The sequence below is a fragment of the Cololabis saira genome, chromosome 11 (genome assembly GCF_033807715.1).
Source record: "Cololabis saira isolate AMF1-May2022 chromosome 11, fColSai1.1, whole genome shotgun sequence".
NCBI classification, from domain to species: Eukaryota; Metazoa; Chordata; class Actinopteri; order Beloniformes; family Belonidae; genus Cololabis; species Cololabis saira.
In genome coordinates this window covers 27238028-27259560 of record NC_084597.1, presented here as the reverse complement: position 1 = coordinate 27259560, position 21533 = coordinate 27238028, and the positions used below count along the sequence as shown (strand labels likewise).

The window sequence follows — 21533 nt, the reverse complement described above, 5'->3', positions numbered from 1 at the left end:
AGCTATCCACGGTGCTGAAAGTTACATCTCGATGGGCTTACTTTCAGCACCACGGACAGCTCCTCTTCCATTATTCTTCTCCAGAAACGTATGAACTCACGCAAGTGATGTCGAACTACAGGTTTTTAAGCCCCTCTCTGCTGCTCTGCGGGTTTTTAGAGTCGTTTTTCTCTGTCCTACGGATCACATTCAGGTAACTTATATAGTGCAGCACATATGAGAGGCGGCATTACGATTATTCCACTACACCTCCCCCTTCTAATACAGAAATCATAACTCTAACATTGCCTAACAGCCCCAGGACTAGATTTCTTGCTGCTGCAAGACGTGTGGATGATTGGGTTGCAGGCTTTTTTTATGCCTCCACAGCTGCTCAATCTCGGGTAGTTGGCTGTATTTCCTTAGGGTGACATAACTCTTCTACTCCATTTATAACGCAGCCACCAGTGGTCACATCAATCTCTAGCTGCAGACAAAGACCCTGACCATATAGCTGCTATAGGTCTGTGCTGTCACGTGGTCAGCAGCCAGCGAGCTGAATGGAACCAGCACCTTGTATATCACGGGTGACAGCAAGATACGTGTGTTACCTAATGCCGCGTTCCATTTGTCCTCGGAAGTGGGGATTTCCCAGTTCCCAGTTGGAATTTTCTACTGGAACGCCCCTCGAAGTGGGATTTCCCACTGGGAAAGTGGGAGAGTCTTCACCACCCCCGAGTTCACATTCCAAGATGGCTGCCCCGGTTGTAAACAGTAGAAGAGAGCTCTGTAAAAATTCGTAGCACTTCATTCTAGTTTTGGTCACACTAAATCAGTCGTATACAAGTATTGTTTGGCATATATATGCTGCTATAGTGTAATTTACATTTTTCATGTGGTATATGCGAACTACAAACTGGTTTACCTACTTTTTTTTTAATGAATGAATGAATGAATGGTTTATTTCGGACAGAATACATTGAAACATTTACATGTTCGTTTCACAAATAAAATAAAAGGTAAATAGAAATGTTCGAAAAAGGAGTAGGCTGAAGCCAAGGGCTTATTATGGCCTATCCTGTGCAGTGTATATCATTCGGTGGATGATAATACACAAATAAGAAAAGAAATATATAAAAAGAAAACAAAGAGAAACTGTCATTGCATTATATTATATAAAAATAGTAAAACCAATAATTCAAAAAGGGGTATATAGTGGTGCTATTTTCATGTTAATCTATAATAGGCTATACCAACATAATTAACAAATTTCTATTTCTATTCTTACTTTGTAACTGGAACGGTGATAACTCGGCTGTGACGTCATTCCCAGTTCCGACTTCCGAGGTAAATGGAACGCAGCATAAGAAGCCAATAAATGGGAAATCAATGGGGAATTTATGAGTATAAGTGTATGCGGTGTGCTAAAAGCTGTGGGGAATGGCAGTATCTCACATAACAGAGGTCTATTAATGAACTATCACATAATAAGAAGTGGAAATACATTAATGAGTTTAAGTTTACTCCCTTTTTGGTAGCACTTTCGGAAAGAAATTCGCCTCTTTGTAAATGAGATAAAATGCACGGAGATCGAAGAAGAATGGAAAAGCGCTAATTGAGTAGTTTATGTTGATCCCGATGAAACGAGGCAGGGCTTCTGCTGCGTTCCATTTACCTCGGAAGTCGGAACTCGGGACTGGGAATGACGTCACAGCCGAGTTATCAGCGTTCCAGTTACAAAGTCGGTAAACAAGTTTGTAATTCGCATATACCACATGAAAAATGTAAATTACACTATAGCAGCATATATATGCCGAACAATACTTGTATACGACTGATTTAGTGTGACCAAAACTAGAATGAAGTGCTAAGAATTTTTACAGAGCTCTCTTCTACTGTTTACAACCGGGGCAGCCATCTTGGAATTGTAACTCGGGGGTGGTGAAGACTCTCCCACTTTCCCAGGGGGAAATCCCACTTCGAGGAGCGTTCCAGTTGAAAAATCCGACTGGGAACTGGGAAATCCCCACTTCCGAGGACAAATGGAACGCGGCATTCGCGTCTCATTGTTGCAACCGTTTCGTGACGTCGAACCAGTTGTTTTGGTCCCCTCTCTGCCCAATCCGAAGCGCTTCCTTCACACATTCAACTGAAGCAAAAAAAAAAAATGGATCTCTCCATGCAGCGACTCAATCCTCCCGTAAGGACCACGGCGTCCTTCCACGGGGGCTCTGTGGCATCCTCCTCCCAGTGCTGCTTGAGACAGCAGCACTGACATGGAAACCCCCTTACAGCTGCAGCTCCAGCACTGTAAGTACCAGCACTACTGCGGGAGGGAGGATCGGCACGACCGCAGCTGCGCCTGCAACAACTGCGCTTGCGATGCAAGAAAAAGCCTCGTCTTCCGCGGGACGTCGCCGACCACTGTGGGAACTTTATTAAGGACGCCCTCAGAAACGTCTTCAAAGCGAGGTGGCCAGTACAGCGTCAGCGGGTTGACACCCTCTAGTCATGGTAGTTCATCCAGACATCACCGTCCTCTCCATCAGCAGCAAAGCCTGGGCAACAACAGCCACAGAGACAGTTCCTACAATGAAACAGCCATGAGCAGCTGCAGATACAACGGCGGCGTGATGCGGCCGCTGAGCAACTTGAGCTCGTCCCGCAGAAACATACACGAGTTTGATTCCGAGTCCCAGCCTTTGCAGCCCATTTCAGCCGCAGATGCGTCGGACACTTTGGCATCCAAGCAGGATAATAATTCCACCACCCTGATGCCTTATGCATCAGGAGACGGAGGAGGGGGAGGCTGCGGCCACAGCAGCGGCAAGTCGGGGAAAAAGAAGAACCAGAACATTGGGGAAAAGCTGGGGCACAGGAGGGCCTTGTTTGAGAAAAGGAAGCGGCTCAGCGACTATGCTTTAATCTTTGGGATGTTTGGGATCGTTGTTATGGTTATAGAGACTGAACTCTCATGGGGAGCCTACGGAAAGGTGAGTATACACTCAAATGTCCGTGTCATGCAGTCCCATCAAGTCCATTTATTGGCTGCACTCAGTACTCGAGTTGTAAAAGAAAATCAGGGGGGATGGTGGATTTGATCATATGGGACAGATAATTTGTGCTGATTGCAAATAATATAATATATTACAAATAATAGCAGTGACCAAAACACCTGCAGAAATACTGCAGGAATGACATAGCAGCAGTTAAATGCAGCCTTCTGTAAGCTTTAAATATCCACTGGGCTTACATCAAATACATCAAAACACAACAATAAAAAACAGTTTTCTGAACTTATCAATATGCCTCTGTCCTTCACGGGATAAGTAAAATGGATCACTGCAAAAACTCAAAATCTTAACAAGAATATGTGTCTTATTTCTAGTTAAAATGTCTCATTTTAGTAAAAAAAAAAAAAATCTCATTACACTTAAAACAAGACTCATCACTGGAAAAAACAACAATTTTCACCTGTTTCAAGTAGATTTTCACTTAAAATTAGTAGAAAAATCTGCCAGTGGAACAAGATTTTTTTGCTTGTAATAAGAAGATAAATCTTGTCCCACTGGCAGATTTTTCTACTTATTTCAAGTGAAAATGTACTTGAAACAGGTGAAAATTGTCAAATAAGTTATTTTTCTGGTGTTATTTTTCTGGTGATGACTCTAAATGTTGAAATAACAGTAAAACCACATTAATTGATGAAATGACATAAGGTATGGAAAGGCAGGATGGCAGTTTTACAGGGGGGATGATTTGGACCGTTTTTATTTCAGGGGGGATGCCATCCCCCCTCATCCCCCCTCAACTCGAGTACTGGCTGCACTGCTCTGTGACCGATTGAGCAAGTCTTTAACATTAAAAACTTCCCCCCAAAGTATGGGGAAACAGCCAGCCACAGCAGGAAACGAGGGTCTCTCAAGAGTCCCGTGTAGTCTGTTCTCTCTAGGTCTAGGCCAAAAGGCCCACTGTCCAAAAATGAAGGAGAGCCCCAATTATTTTGATATGAAGCTGCAATGCCAAGATTAGCTGCAGTCTCCTTCAACATGTTGATTTATTTGTCTTCATGTTTTTGCAGATTAATCCCACAAATGTATGCTTTACTGTGAGAAGATTATTTTGTGTCATGGGCTTGTGTCTTGTTTGGCTTTAGTGTTCTTGCTCTTTTGCAGGAATCCCTGTATTCATTAGCTCTAAAATGCCTGATAAGCCTTTCTACAATCATTCTCCTGGGGCTGATTATCATATACCATGCAAGAGAAATACAGGTAACGTTGAAACACTTTTCTTATTTTTTTATTTATGCTTTTACTGAAGATATGGCTGATAAGATCTTGAGATAACAGCAAAAGTGTTTTTAAGTCTAAAATGTTGCTTTTTAAGAATGAGACAAAGTGTAAGGTGTTTGTTGGTATGAAAATATTTTTTTCAACTGGGTTCAATTTACCAAAGCAAATGACATCTAATGAAAACAAATGGAAACTTAAGGAATGTTAAATTTTGATACAGTTAGTAAGATTCATTAAAATTACTTCCTAACAACAGACATTTTGAAGGACATCAAGTTTTAACAACTACAGAAGATTAAGCAACACTAAACATACTTAATGATGGCAAAAGTCTTAGCACTTTAATCTGAAGTCCCCTGTTGATCAGCTTGCCTGATCATCAGACTTTCCTCAGATATTTCAACACAATATTTTTCTGCCCTTGCCTTGGAAAAGTATTGCATTACAGGTCTTTCTACATTTCTGCACTCACATCTTTCTCCATTGACTGGTCACAAAATGAACGGTGGAACCTTCTGAAGGGTGGACACATGCTCTTGGAAAGATTGTAACTTGTTTATTTAATTATTAACTCAATTTAAAAGGAAAACCTCACTTGACATATGAACTAAACCAAAACATTTACTCAAATCTTATTGAGAATATATTTAATAGCTAATAGATTTTTCTGCAAAAACACAAAATGGTCATTTCTGAAATGCTTTTTGCTAAATGTTGCAATCTGATCCAGCTGTTGTCATCTGTTTTCACTTCTTGTCTATTAAGCGATGCAGGTTTACTAGCCTGAAAGATTAGACCCACATCTAAAGAGATGTACCTGAAATGCACATTTCAAATTCGTAGAGGTATGTGCAGATTTCTAGGCTAGCAGGTTACATTCTTGTGCGAAACAAAAATTGATACAGTATGTACTTGACTGGATTCCTGTTTTTTGCTTGTGAACAGCATTAGTGTAGAATGTAGAATGTTCATCATCGTTGTTGGTATATTTAGCACTTGTGGTCTCAAGGGAGACTCATTCAAGAGAAAGTGTCACTCCTTTTGAATCTCAGTTGTACTCCTTTCTTTGTAAGCGAAAGTATCAAAGCACTGAATAATATAAGCTTTTTATTTTTTCTGCAGACCTGTGTAGTTGTTGTTGTTGCAGAAAAGTATAAGGTTCATTCCTTTTTCTTTTGCCTTTTTACATATGACTCCAGTGTTGTGGAAACTGATTGTTGCTTGTGCAGATGCAAAATACCATGGAACATTTACTGTGGTACAAATGGGAATTTAATGAGAATTGTGTGTGTGTCCAATTCAGCAACACATTCATTGTCATTCAGTTTGCCTTAAACTGTGTTACACATTTTCAATTAATGGCATTGATACAGCACCTCAGCTGCATTTACTGTGTAAATGCGGATTTATGACCATTTTTAAAAGCTCATTTTTTTCTTCACTTATTAGAAACATCTCCAAAGCCTGATTGTTTCTGCCATTACAGGTGAGCTCAAATGCTAATTTTAGCTCTAAAACAAGCTCCTTTCTACATTCTTTTATTGTCAGCCGCTGCATATTTACCCCACAGGAAGGATGCTCAAACCTCTTTGATCCATCCTCACTTCATAGTCATGTCAATATCCAAAGCGTGTTTCACACAAGATAACCCTCTCTCCTGACGATGAATATGTCTCCTCGTATGCTGACCTAGAAAATTTTATGAAGGCAATTGTTTTGCCTCAGAGTTGATTACTGCATATCTACAGTACAACAACTGAACTCTGAATCCGAAAGCATTATCAAGTGGCGGCAGTCTTGCTCACTGCAGCTTGTCTACTGTAAATATACAAGAGGATTTTGAGCTCTGTCCTCCAATTCATCAAGTCCCCTTGAGAAGTAATCATCTGGTTCTTGGAGGTGCCTGTCTTACCATTTAAATCCAGCTCAAAATGTTTATATTACAACTTTCACCACACCAACTGCCCCTTTCCTTCCTTGCCCAAGGGTCTTTTATGTGTGCTGTTGCAGGTCTGAATAATCAGTTTCCACAGACTAACATATGTTCTGGCACACACACTCCATATATACACGCACACATACACGCATCTACATGGATGAGTGACTTCAAACTCCATCTTGTTAATGACACACATGGAAAAAAACACTTGCTGATTTGTGTGTTTCCATCTTGTTTTCTTCTAACTGTTGTTTGTCAGCAGAAAATGTGTGACAAACTATAGTTTAAACTACAAGAGCAAGTTAGATGCTCAACAGTCCCAAAGTAAAATCACAGACTATCACGTTAGTTCATGTTAATCCAGCGCAAAATGAAGGATTTTCTTCATTTCTTTGTTTCTTGTATTTGTCAGTGCTGAACAAGCTGTCAAAAAATGGAAATAGGTACACATTTGTTTTGTTTTGAGTAGGTGTTTCTAAACACTTAGGGCCCGATTTACTAAGATCCTAAATAAAGAGTACTAAATTGCGTGTGCACTGAAAAAGTTTGCGCGTGCTGTTGTTGTGTGTTTTGCGGGTGCTGTCAAGTTTGCACACGTTTTTACACACGCAAACCTTTAGTAAATCAGGCCCTTACTGTATCCAATTTATCTTAGAAATTTACTGTGGGAATTTTTCGGGTTTACTGACATGCAAGTTAAATTGTAAATCTAGTTTTTGGTTTTATGAAACACAGGATAAGATGTAAATTTCCTTTGTGCATTACTTCAATAAAATCAGATGGCTTGCGAGTGACTGAAACTGGTGAAATACTGCGGGCTACGCTAGACCCAACACAAGTTTTTTTAACAGGTCCTAGTTACAACTGTTTGTCTGGTGAACAGTTGGAATCAGGGACACGTGGTAAAGCCTTAGTATGGTAAAAAGAGAGAGGAACATAGAGTCTGAGTCTCATTAGACAACAGAAGTTGAGAGAGCCGTGCTATAGACTGGCGACCTGTCCAGGGTGAACCCCTGCCTCTCGCCTATGAAGAGAAGGATAAAGGATAAAGTGGGTATAGAAAATGGATGGATGGATGGAAGTTGAGAGAGTGCAAGTCAGGAAGGAGAGCAGAGGGATGATGTCGCTGCTTTTGCGATATCCCAGATCATCCCGGATCCTCCCAGCATTAAAAATCTATGTTTCTGTTCTCAAACCAAAGCACCCAGATAGTATCTCTTGAAGATTTCTTTGAGGCGGGCAGATGTATTGTCATTGGGAGCACAGTGTTCAAAGTGACTGGAGCTGGTGCTAATGATTGGGAGTAGTGGTATCCAATAAGTATTCACATACCGGTAATTTCTTTTGGTGAGAATAATATAAAAAATGCTGTAAATTGCAAAAGTCTGGCCAAAGAGAGAGTGGCAGTCAAGAAAAAATACACGTAGAGGTAAAATTGAAGAGGAAGTGAGTGCAGTTATAAATTGAGATAGTTATTGTTTGAAATAAGTCTGGGGACCAACACATGTGTTAGGAAATATAACCGATAAACAGGAGCTGCTGCAGCATTCTCACATGGCATTTCACCTTACGTGAAACCTGCAGACTAACTGAACACATATTTAGGACTCTGACTCTTACACTTTAATGTGATTTTGCATTTTTTTTTCTTTGACCCTCACTTCTTTTATGTTTAAAACCCTGACATATTTGCAGTACCACCAAATGGATTGCCATTTCTGAAGTGCACTTTTCCCACTTCTGCAGTGAAATAGATTATGCATGCAGATTCATGTGTACTCACAGATGCAGAGGCTTAAGTCAAGATGATGAAATGTTTCCTCACCATTTACGGTCCTGTTAAAACTGTTTTCCTTGTCAAGCAACACAAGGTTTTTCCTCCAATGTGCAACTGAACACTCTAAAGGTCAGGTGAGATAGAATGGAAGTTGGATACCAGCTGTCATTTGAATTGTTAAGGGGTTCAGTACATCTGCCACTGCTATGACAGTGATGGGTGACGCACTGAGTCAAGAATATTTGCATTGACCATGCATCCATGGTGTGCTAAATGTCCTTAAATGTGTTTCATGCAGTGTCTGCATGTCTGAACAACAAATTACATTTTTTAATTGCTCTTATACAAAACAATGCCATGCAGACATCTGAAGCATTTATTTTTGTTCTTTATTATAAGTTTGAGGGTCTGATAAGTTTCAATCCACTCAAGTGACTTTTTTCTTTTTAATGCCTTTTTATTTTTATTTTTAGGTAAGTTAGGTTCAATAACATGCTGCAGTTTCCTGCAGAACATGAGTAGAAATAGAGACATTAGAGCCTGCAGCTATTTCCTAACCTTGATTTGTCATTGTCAAAGCTGCTAGTATCCTCTTGCTCTGAGACAGCTAAGGAGTTCAATCTTTTCTCGGACACAAGCTGACATGTTTGAAAAGGGACTGACATTGAAGTATTCTCGTCTTCCTGCTCTTCCTGTGGAGGTTCGATGTTAAAGACATTACTGTGTCTTTCTGCATTGTGACGACAATTCTGCTGAGTTTTCTTAAACTAATGCAAAATCCTTAAGGGACCATCCTGTCTTTGATAAAAGTTAGTGCTGACATTTCACAGCCACACAATATTACATTTACAATCTACAGAAAAGATAACAAAACACAGTATCCAGACTTGTGCCAGCAAATCCTGCCAAGACGAAACTTGGCAACGCTCGTCGCCCCTGAGTGCAGTCTATGTGTCAGAGATATGGTGCAACTGCAGGAGACACTCTGCATTTTTCAAAGTGAAATCTGTCCCCTACCTGAGACTCCAGACAGGGGTCAGATAACCACCACTGGCTGGCGACCTCAGTGTTTTCACTGAACATACAGGCTTTCGGGGACAGAGATACCCAGCCTCCCAAAGAGCTGAGAATCCTAAAGATTATTTATTGATGGTATTTACTAGATTGTGCTCCGAGTGTGACTTTAAACATTCAGATGATTTTAGATTATTAATGTGTGCCACTTGGCTGGAGCCGCATAACTTTTAAAGACCAGAGCATTTATATCAGATTTTTACTTTGGCTCTAGGACATTTGCTGGGATGGGAGAATTGTATATGCAAATTTGAGACTTAATCTAAGAAACAAAAGCAAACTGAATCTGCAGCAGCTTCAGATTTACTCAGCAAAGTGGTCTCTTAGTGGGTCACTTTGATATAATAAATAAAGCATTGCATTAATGTCTAATTGGACTAAACCTCCTGACCCAATTCACTAATTAGATTGAGTGATTTCATTCTCAATGACAAGATATATGTTCCCATCTCCACATTACACAGATTAAATATTGAGCTGCCCTCCATTAGTTATATTGAGAGTAATGAAACCAGTAACTAACCCAGCTAGCGTATGAGCTCCCCAGAAGATGCTCCATGTTTGTACACTCAGGGAAAAAGCTGAGCACATATTCAGTTCTGCTACCTTCCAACCTGAAATGAATGAACCTTTTCAGTGATGAGAAAGGAGCATGCACTCTGAGTGATTAGACTGCATTTTGAGTCCATCAGAAGACAAGATGAAAGTCAGAGAGGAGCCAGGGATGCCCAGATTTGTCCTGAATTAGAGGCAGTCACTGTATTTGCTGCCCGACCTCCGACTTCTGTTGTTCAAAGCAAGGGATTAATGTGCCGTTAGTTTTGCATCGTGAGGATGGGATTTTTAGAAATTGAGAATATTGTGGACATTGTTTTCTTCTCCGGAGCACGGCAGTAGAGTTAAGGCTTAGAATAAAGGTTGCATACAAGAAAACAGGAGAAATAGTTCATCTAAATTACACAAGAAGAATGTGTTTCCCCACTTTCATGTAACCATATCTCATCTTATTATCTATGGGTGTTTCGGGTTATTGTTATATTTTTAAAAAAGGGAGTGGGGGCACTGCAATAATTCTATCATAAATGCTGAATAAATTGTCATGACATTTGATTGTCATTTCCATTAGCCTCAGACTGACCCATAATAACTCAGATGATACTTTTTTTTTTAAAGCATTTGTTTAATGACCTTACAAAGTCATAGTTTTAACAATTTCAGCATTTCCTAAATTTAGAAAAAGGAATATATTTTGCTTGTTTGCTAATAAAACAACAGATAGGTGTTAGCTAACAGTCGGTGAGAATATGCTGAGCAGTCTGAGACAACATATCTTTTCAAGTGGTTTAGTAAAACTGGATAAGTAGCAAATGTCACAACAACAAAGTGTTGAGAAAGAAGCTCAATGTTACAATAAAGGAGCACAGTGTATATAGTGACAAAGTGGGTGTCACTTGCTTTTATAAACAAGATTTGAGTTCTCATCAGAGCATGGCTACTCTCAGACCTAGACAGAGATTCTCAGTTTTATCAAGAGTCGACTCCAACATTTGACATCGCTGTGGCTGCTCACAGAAAGGGTTGTCAAAACATTTGAACAGTGAGGAGTTTACAAGAACCAGGCAAAAGGCTAAAATATATCATAATAACAACTAAGACTCTACCAGAATTATCTGCGATTAACAGTAATTAACCATAATTGAGATTTTCATTGTTACACATTAAATCAGGATTTTCAGCACGGAGTCAGACCTCAGCCTCCTCCACCATCACTAACACATCCTGATACTGACTTGTTAACATACACACACAGTGTTACCAAAACAATTGTGAGAATTTAGATTTACCGCATGAATGAAATTGTATACTGCAGAAACTGAAAGTGTCTGCTGAGAAGCAACATGTAAATGCAAGTCTTCTGAAAATACCATATAAATACCATTATCGTTATTCATCCAAGGATACATATTTGTAACAACATGAATAAGTATTTCAGCTTTCAAATGAGCCAAAGAAGAAATTATGTAAGGGCTTTGGAGGTGCAGTTGATGAGGAAAAGACTTTTCATTAAAAAAAAAAAAAAAGTTAACTTTCCCTTATTTTCTATTGCATGCTTTTTGGTCAGGTTTAGGCTAAATCGAATCAGTGGTGTTATATATTAAAAATGACATTTAAGATGTGCCAATTTCAGTTTTCAAACCGCTAGATAACAGCCTCAAAAAGTTTCCATTTAAATAGAATTATTGTAATTTTTCAAGTGGCACTAACACTTCTGGGGGGTTTAACTGACCCTAACCCAGAATCTTTAAAGACAAATGTCTCAAAACGGCCTTTCCTTTCAGCTGCACAAGCATCTGCCAGAGAGGGTAACACATGCATTTGTCATCTATCTTCACACTTTTTTTGAGCCTCTACATAATCTACTTTAACATTAAAACTAACATGAAATGTACTAAAGTTTGGTCATGTTGTTAATATGCAGGTTTTGCATGTTAGACATCTTAAAACATCAAAGTGAGAAAAGGAAAGCAAAAGAGACCTTTTCCCTCCTTATTAAAAAAGTGAATTGTTTTTAATCAATCCTTATGTTTAAGTTTGACTTATTTTTCTTTTGTCCAGATAATTGATTTAACAATACAAAAAATATGTATTATGTATTTAATTCCATAAAACAGAGGAAAAAATATAATGGTCAATGAAATAACTTGAAACTGCCAAAGGTAATAATAAATAATAATTTACTGATCCCAACCTTGTTGACGTTCAGAAATGCAATTTAACACAATTATTTAAAAAAGCAAACTAATGACAGTTGTGTGTACAACCTTTTGAACTAACCACTGCAATCAAGTGATTTCTGCAACTTCCAAAGAGACCTCTGCACCTTTAGACAGGTATTTTGGTCCATTTCTCCTGATCAAACTGCTCCAGCTGTCTCAGGTTTGAAGGGATTCTTCTCTTCTTCTCATGTTTTAACTTTTTCCACAGATGTTCAATAGGATTCAGATCAGGAATATTACAAGTACACTTTAGTATATTCCAATGTTTTGCTATTAGTCATTCTCAGGTGTTTTTAGTTTTGTGTTTTGGGTCATTATCCTGTTTGATGGATTGGCAGCACATTTTGGTCAAGAATGCCTTGATAGTTTTGAGATTTCATTGTTCCCTGCACATATTGAAGACACCCTGTATGAGACACAGCAAAGCACCCTCAGAACAGAACCAAACCTTGCTCATGCTTCACTGTAACTACAGTGTTCTTTTATTTTTGCTTCTGTGAACACAGAGCTGTTGTGACTTGCCAAAAACTAGTGATGCACCGAAATGAAAATTTGTGGCCGAAACCGAAACCGAAAATAATAATAAACACTTGGCCGAATACCGAACAATACCGAACATGTTTCTTCGGCAGTTTTTCATTTATTTTGCCAATTTTTTCACCATTGCATAAATCAAATACATTTGATTTAGGCATGCTTTTCAAAGAAAAAAATCTTTTACAAAATTAAAAAGTAGAAAATATTTATTGAACATAAAAAAATGAAATTTTTTTCATTTCCAGCTTTATGTTGTTTTGGTTCCACCTCCTGGTGAATGTTAGGTAAAATTCTTATGGGGTTAGTTTTTGGTTGGCCAACGATTTATGTAGTGCGCAACGATACGAGACGGAGCGGCCAGTCTATTTCCTTATTTTACAACGCCGTTATTAATTGTTCGGTTTTTTTCCCACTTATTCCACCGAACACCGAAAGTGTTTTTTTTGCCATTTTCACCGAACAATTTCGGTTACCGAACAATCGGTGCATCACTACCAAAAACCTAAATTTTCTTCCCATCTGTCCAAGTTCATTCTTCCAGAAGCTTTGTGGCTTATCAATATGTATTTTGATAAACTCCATGATTTGGTTTTAACTTTTGGGTTCTCCTCATTCACCAAACTGCAATGGATCGTGTGATCATACAATGATTACCATTCAACTTGGAGTTCACCTTGAATTTCTTCGAAGGTTGTTCTGGGATCTTTGGTTACCATTCATATCATTTGTCTCTTCAATTTGACATCAGTTTTCTCTCGTGTCCACGTCCAGGGAAGTCGGCTACAGTCATGTGGACCCTAAACTTCTGAATGAAATTTGCAACTTTAGTCACAGGAACATCAAGGTTCTTGGAGATGGTCTTTTAACCTTTACATTTTAACATGCTTGACCAGAATGTTCTTTCTGATCTCCTCACACAACTTTCTTTTTCGTTTTCTGGTCCATGTTCAGTGTGGTGACTCCAAGGACAAACATACAGGACACACTTTAGTTTAACATGGTTTTTTTATCCTTTCTTTAATGGAAGGGTACAAACAAATGTGTCCACATGTTTATTAAAAAATGTTGATCCGTCTCAAGCAAAATGTATGCAGAATATGAAGAACTATGTCCTCAAAACCTACCTATTAAAGCATAGTTATTGGAATGAAGATTGTTTTTTTTTTTGTTTTTTTTTTTTTATTGGCTTTGTCTCGAACACAACAAAACCCAATCAAATTAAAAGCATCAAAATATTTAAAAAAAAGCAAAACAATTTAACAGTCTCATTCAAAAATAAAACACACAGCAAAACAATGTGTTCGAGAGGGAACAGGAGGAAGCAGAACGCTTATTTAGTCCTGTCCCTTCCTCACCATATCATATCATATATAACCTATAAAAATTAAATAAAATTAAAAGAAAAGAAAGAGAAGAAAAGAAAAGAAAGGAAAAAGACAAAATAACAAAAAATAAATAAATACAACACAAACAACCAATAAGCAATATCAGTAATACTAATCATAATTGAACCGGTCTCCTACAATATCATTAATTCAAGAGTCCAATCTCCCAGTCACCTCTACAATGATCCACGAAACAGCCTTGAATGCTGGCAGTTATATTTGTATCTTATATAATCCATCCACAATGAACAAAATAATAATCAAAGAAATACATATGTAAAGTAAATTACTTTCTTTAGAGGTCCCCATTTTAATACTTGTCAAGAATTGCTTTCTTGTATGTGTTTTTAAACTGTATAGAGTTAGTGCTATGTTTGAGTTCATCATCCAGACCATTCCACAGAGTTACCCCACAGACTGATATGCACATGGTTTTAAGAGTAGTGCGTACACATGGTTGTTTAAAATGTAATTTTCCTCTTAGACTATATTGTCCTTCTTTAGCTTGAAACATTTTTTGAATGTTTTCAGGCAGTGTATTATTTCTTGCTTTGAACATTATTATTGCTGTTCTAATTTTCATTCATTCATTCATTCATTTCATTCATTTTCATTGTTAGGCATTGGATAAGATATCAAATCTCTTCCAGCTACTATTAAACATGTCCTCACCTGTAATTAAAAAAGTTTTATTCTAAAGGCATTTTAATTGATTCATCAGCCTCTTACAAGTATATTTCAAGAGTCTTAATGTTTTTCCACTACAATAGTAGTTTGTCCATCTCTGTCATAACTTCTTCTTCTGCTGCCTGCATGGAATACTTCATCCTCTGAGCTAAAAGGGCCCTTGAGTATTGTATTTCAGGTCATCCATTACCATGATTGCTTTTACTCACCAAGAAGGCTTTCGTCGTGCAACTGGCCTTTAAATGTTTAATATCATTGTTTTGAGGTAACAAACTTTGCAACCGCTTTTGATGGGACCAGTTTGTTTGTGTAAAATGTAAAATTAACTGCAGGTTGTGCTCTGTGTAAACAAGCGATTCAGTTGCTTTCAGGGCCGTAACTCTGTAAGCAGAAAAGTGTGGTCGAGTGCAGTCACAGCTTGTGTTTCCATGTCTAGATTACACTCACTTGGAAAGCTAAACAGGGCAAGCTGTGGTTAGAGTTACACACTTCTGACAGATGTCAGTTTGTTAAAGGGGCTCAGTGTCACTCATTTGATATGAACAACTGCCCCTGAAAGTTTAATCAGCATGTTTTCTGTGTTTGGAGGAAACTTTGATTGTGGCTGTTAAATAAATGTAAATGAGCTGCAGAGGCTTTGTGGGGCAGTTGTACTATTTGTGTGGGGACATGTGTTGGTTATTGCTTGCTCTGTTTTGTTCGTAACGTGCCAGCTTGTTGACAGTTTATAGGTCTGGTAGAAAAGCTTTTTTTGCGGGCATCAGAAGCTATAATGAGCATGCAGACTTCGGTGAAGTCTCTTTTTAAATGTGAAGCGTCTGAAGAGCCAGAGTTTCAGAGTGCCTTTGAAGCTGTCAAACTGTGATATGTGGAACATTCGTGTACGTCTGTGAGGGAAGTGGCAGGGCACAGTATTATTGATTTTTCTGTATGCTTTCTTTGTCCTTGAGTTGAACGCATTGAACAAAAGCGCTCTCTTTGATGTGAGAAATACAACTATTTCTGTAATTCCATTTTATATAAGAGCTAAATTTACAATCTAGGTCACTGATCCCATTAGACCCTCAGGAGTGGGACAGTTCTGTACTTCTTTAATGAGAAATCCCAAGCAAAATTACATAGAGGATTGTTGGCAAATAGCCGACTGGTACTCTATCTTCAGATCTTGATGAATACTATGAGCTATTTAGATGTCACCGTAGTAAAAGTGCTGCTCAAACTGAAAAGCCTTACATGTCCTTTGTGTTTTAGACTTATATCAAAAGAACTGTATGAGAGGTAATTGAATGTTAAGGGAGGCTTAGTGTGAATATTTGTATTTTTGAACACTACCCAATTCCATAACCTAATGACGCAAAACATTTTATCTTATCTAGTGTATTTATAATTACCGTAACCAAGGCTATGATTCACCTTTTCCACACTGAGACACTGAATTAACAAACTTTTGTTAATCCAAGCCATAAAAGTGGATAGTTTAAAACTATATGAGTTAAAATACTTTATTCTTGATAAGGCAAATCAGCATGTGAAAATAAAACATTGAAACATTTAGCGTTTTGAGATCTGGTTAACAAATCACAATCTTTGTCATGGTTTGGTTACAGTTCCTGTTTTATTTTGAAACCCGTGTCTTTGTGTTTTAGTTCTGTCTTGACTTCTGCACCTGTGTCTCATCAACCCTTCTGTGTATTCTGTGTACCCTTCTGGTCTTGTCTTTCCCTTGCTCCCTGCTGGTCCGTACTGTTTCATCCCTCCATGTTTCATCCCTCCATGTTTCCTGTGATGTTTTTGGCAGGCTTTTTTTTTTGTCAAACCTGCCCGGTTTTGGTTTCGTTTGGCATAATACATCACCGTTTTTTGGAACTACTACCTCCTGGTCTCTCCTGCGTTTGGGTCCTCATCTACCCACTCGTGACAGCATGGACCCAGCAGGAGAGTACATTACTCTTTTGGGAGGCGGGCCCAGGTGTGTTCAGGCTCAAGGGAGATGACGGCGACGGCGACAGCCCCCCCCGTTCCAGTGGCGGTTCTGGACGCACCTCAGCCGGTACCTAGAACCAGAGCCACCTGGGAGATTTGCGAGGCCCTGTGCGAAATGGCGGGGGGGGGGGTGATTTTGGGGTTTTTCGGGTCGGATTGAGTGTTTATATGTGCAATTTTAACTCTCCAATTAGCAAAATACTGGATCCCTTCCCCTGCCTCATCATCATCTCTTGCCTCGACGCGGGGCCCCACGGCTGCTTGAGACCCGGTCGGATCGGTGATTTTTGTAACAAATTTATCAAACGAGCCTTTCAGAGAGGCATTAAACTCTTCCATTTTCTTTAGTTTTTTTCTTTTTTCATCCCCTGATGGAAATTTTCTGAATCTGTCTCGTTCTCTCGACATTGTGTGACAGTTTGTTCCAACTCCACCCGTCTGGATCAGAGCAGCTTGTGTCTGCGCTTGGTCTGATCAGTTGTATTGAACAACAGACACGCGCATCATTGCACATATATTTATTGATATGCACAGACTAGTACATATTTAGGTTTGTAATGCAACGTGTCTGTTGATATTTATAAGGGAAAAAACGAAAAACAAAAACGAAAAAAAAAAAAAAAAACGGCCTATAGCGCGAGGCCCCATGCGGTCGCACGGTTCGCACACCCCTTGTGGCGGCCCTGCCTAGGACCCTTCCACGGACCCTGCTCGCACTTCAGCCAGTGCCAAGGTCTTGGCTCACGCCACCGCCCGGGACTCTGCTCAGGCCCGAGCCTACGCCCCGAGGGCGGCCCCCTGATCTGTCTGCCCAGTCCCGAGGGCGGCCCCCTGATCTGTCTGCCCAGTCCCGAGGGCGGCCCCCTGATCTGTCTGCCCAGTCCCGAGGGCGGCCCCCTGATCTGTCTGCCCAGTCCCGAGGGCGGCCCCCTGATCTGTCTCGTCGGTCTGCCTGGCCCAGTGCCCAGGTCCCCTCAACTCTGACTGTGTTGGCCTATTTTCTGGTTACTGTTACCCCCGTCAGAGGTACAGTGTATACAACAATTAAATACAACAAAAAATGTTTTCACAATGTATCTATTTTAACATGGAAAACCAGTTATCACACAGCAGCAAATAGAACTATTCAACGTTTGTCCACATCACTAAAAACAAGAGGACCAAAAAGAGTAGGTCAAAGTACTGCCGATCTACGTCACCGTATACCTTTTCATGAGATTGAGTTGTATTTTATACTACATCAACTACATTTAATGTATCCTGAATTTAACATGACTAAACTTGTAAGCTCTGTCAAGTGCACCAAAAACATTAGCTTGTGAAAATGATTTACTATTGATCACTTCTTCATGGATCATAAAGAAAATACTGCCCTGAAAGCAATCTGGCCTTTGCACAATTTAGCTTGTTGTTATGTTAATTGTACATCTGGGTTTCCCCTCATTCATCACCAAGTACAATGAGGAGTTTTCCAACCAAATATAATGCTGCAGTACCTCTTTTCTTTTCGTCTTTAAAACGCGGCCTGGTCCTATGGCAAAAAACAGCTGCCAGGAAATATGACTCGCATTTGCTGATGGCAGCATTTTGTGAAATATCTACTGCCACTCGTGACGGCGAGCGCAGACGCAGGACCTTGACGTGATTAAGTGGATGGAGGAGGAGTAGCTGTGGAGGAATATCAGAGTGGCGTCTCAGAAAGAGGGGAATTTAATATAGCTCGATAGCATTTAATCTGCAACCCAAACCACCAAAAATCAAACCAGAGTAAGAGATGGGGGCAGTCTGTTCAACCATAAGCGCTACCTGGGATCGTGTAAAAGGGGATGTGATGGAAGTTACCCGCTCAGATATAAGTTCAGGGGGAACACACTGCAGTAAATCTTCTGGCTGAAGATGCCCGTAGATTGGATCGGAAGTGATGAAGAGGAGGAAAGGGTGAACAAGAGCAGGGAGCAGCAGCTGTAGAGGTGACAATATTAGGAAGCCGTGGCTATATGACAGAGGACAGGGAGAAGAAGAGTGATGAGAGCTCCTGTTCAGGCCTCCAGTGAAGCATCCAGCTTCGGAGTGGCCAGGCAATCTCCACCGTATGCAAATGTGGAGGTGGCAGATGTTCTCATCGGGGAATTGTTTTGAAGTGGAAAAGGCTGCTAATGTAGCACTTGGTGTGAAGGTTTTTATTTTGTCTTCAAGCAGTGGGAGTGAAGTAACAGAATTTAGTTGTGGAGATTAATTTTCTTTCTTTCTCTTCATTTCTGTTCATTTCTTTCTTGCTTTACTTATTACACTTGTAAATATGTAAATTAAAAATATAGATGATCATTCCTCATTCACAATTTCTTACCATGCAGAAAAATCTAGCACCAGAGGATTCAGAAAAAGTAGAACCAATAAATGTCTTGCTTTTACATTGAAAATCTATTATTCAGTTTTCCGTGACTGGTTGAATCCTAGTCAGGAAAAAACAAGAGAGGAGACCACACACTTTTGCTCCCTAGTGCAGATTTATTTAGCACATCAATGCGTCGTAACGTTTCGAATGCATTTTGCTCTTCTTCAGACGCCCATTTTAAGCCCTCCCCAGGGGGTCACATGGTATAGAAAAAGAAAAAAATGGGTCTACGTGAGATTTTAAAATATACATATATTTAAAAAGTAGCATCCATGCAAAAATCCTTTAAAAATAAATATTTCATAAATAATTGAGGAAAATATAAGTCTAAATTCATAAAATGAATTTTCTTTTCAGGAGTAGGCTATTCAACGTATTATCCTAAAACCCCAGAGTATCCCCCACATCAGGATGGTTCCACCTAACCTGTCAAATGCCACCTGGCTTCACCTGTCAATCACTTGGACCAACGATGGAGTCGTGGTTGAAGCATAGCAGCAATATTTTTATGATTAATAAATTAGTTACTGATGGCACAGTGCTCTGTTTTAGGTCTTCTTTTTTTTTACAACCAAAAGTGCTTTGCGCTGGTTGATACTTGGCTGAAAAAAAATATTTCACAGGGGCTACATCACTGAAAAAAGGTTGAGGACCACTGCTCTAAACAACCAAAAACTCTGATTTCCAAAAGTTTTCCAAAACAATTCCCATCAGATTTGCACAGGTTTGTCCCTCCCTGAACAGACGCTCAAATGAGATTTCATAGTCTTTGATGTCGTTCACGGTAACAAATGGGGGATTCATATGTAAGCTTTGGCTCAGTGGTCTGTTAGCTGCCTGGACCATGCACCGCGTGCATGTATTGACACACCAGCAGAGACTGCTGCCCAGAACAGAGACAATAGATCTAACGACCAAGACCTTCATGCGGGTTATGTTGAAGATATATCCAAAAGAATCAAAGGGGATGTTCTAGTCCGGCAGCTTTCATCAAATAGATGTGGGACAGATGTGGGGCTTTTCTAGCTTCAAAATTCATTTGTATCTTCTCCTCCAAATGTTGTTGAGCACTGGTCAAATTTGATTCATGATTAGTTTAACACATTTCTGAGTTTTATCAGTTAATGGCTCTCTGTAGCTTGCAGTGCGAGCAAGATGAAAATGTTTGGTGTCTCTCATCCTTTGTCACCTTAACCCACTCTTTCCTTCCAGTTGTTCATGGTGGACAATGCAGCTGATGACTGGAGGATAGCCATGACCTACGAGCGCATCTTCTTCATCTGCCTGGAGATTCTGGTGTGCGCCATACACCCCATCCCAGGGAACTACACCTTCACCTGGACGGCACGCCTGGCCTACTCCTACGTCCCATCCAAGACAGATGCAGATGTGGACATCATCCTGTCCATCCCCATGTTCCTGCGGCTGTACCTCATCGCCCGCGTCATGCTGCTGCACAGCAAGCTCTTCACCGACGCATCGTCCCGTAGTATTGGTGCACTCAACAAGATCAACTTCAACACACGCTTCGTGATGAAGACCCTCATGACCATCTGTCCTGGCACTGTGCTGCTGGTCTTCACCATCTCGCTATGGATCATTGCTGCATGGACAGTGAGAGCTTGCGAGAGGTGACTGGATAGGTTTCTCACGCTCTACCATACTGCACAGCATGAAACATGGATATGGCATAAAACTGACTGTGTTTGAGCCTCAAAATGGAGGGATTTACACCGCACAGACCTCACAAAACATTTAATGATATGCACTACATTGAATTTGATCTAAATAATTTATTTTTTTCTTTTTCTTTTTTTAAGTCAGAATAAATCATGAGGATTGGTTGCAGCATAAAAAGTGAATGAAGGTTCGTCAGTCTGTTATATTTATTATTTATTATAGGTACCATGACAACCAGGACATAACCAGCAACTTTCTTGGAGCCATGTGGTTGATCTCAATCACGTTTCTAACCATTGGATATGGGGATATGGTCCCACATACATATTGTGGAAAAGGAGTGTGCCTCCTGACTGGCATTATGGTGAGTACAAACAAATAAAGTTTTGTTTTTTTTTGGCAAAAAAGATTTTCATTTTTTATTTTTCATTTTCATTTCAAAAAGATATAATTTTTTCGTAAAAAAAAAAAAAAAAAAGATATATTTATAAGTGAAAGAAGGGAAAAGTGCACATGGTGTATTTGTATGCTTAGGGTGCTGGCTGCACGGCCTTGGTGGTGGCTGTGGTGGCGAAGAAATTGGAGTTAACCAAAGCTGAAAAACATGTCCACAATTTCATGATGGACACCCAGCTAACAAAAAGAGTAAGTTGGCGCTCTGAGGTCCTCATCACACTGGTTTCACTTTACTTCAGTCTTGACCAAATGCCTATTTCCATCTTTTCTTGCCATAGTGTGTTTAACTTTTTGTGCTTGTAGGTAAAAAACACAGCTGCGAATGTTCTCAGGGAGACGTGGCTCATCTACAAGAACACCAAACTGGTGAGGAAGATGGACCATGCCAGAGTCAGGAAGCACCAGAGAAAATTTCTCCAAGCCATTCACCAGTAGGTGCCATGCTATCAACTATAATGTTCTCATTTGAACCAGCACGGTGTTTGTTTGACCCACACAAACCTGAAATCTGAATTGTTTGACACCTGTAGCAAAATGTTGTGCTCAACTGAGGATGTAAGCAGGATGTTGCA

At 39.7% G+C, this 21533-nt stretch overlaps 1 protein-coding gene across 2 annotated transcripts in view; it reads left to right on the top strand.

The window, feature by feature from the left end:
- The first annotated feature begins 2071 nt into the window (after window positions 1–2071).
- The window catches only part of kcnn2 (potassium calcium-activated channel subfamily N member 2), a 32033-nt gene continuing 12571 nt past the window's right edge, over window positions 2072–21533 (top strand). For both annotated transcript variants that reach the window (XM_061733394.1, XM_061733393.1), the window contains exons 1-6: window positions 2072–2972; window positions 4155–4250; window positions 20038–20456; window positions 20728–20869; window positions 21040–21150; window positions 21265–21392. In XM_061733394.1, coding sequence (XP_061589378.1) covers window positions 2256–2972; window positions 4155–4250; window positions 20038–20456; window positions 20728–20869; window positions 21040–21150; window positions 21265–21392 — 1613 coding nt within the window. In that variant the 5' untranslated portion in view covers window positions 2072–2255. The remainder of the gene's footprint in view (window positions 2973–4154; window positions 4251–20037; window positions 20457–20727; window positions 20870–21039; window positions 21151–21264; window positions 21393–21533) is intronic.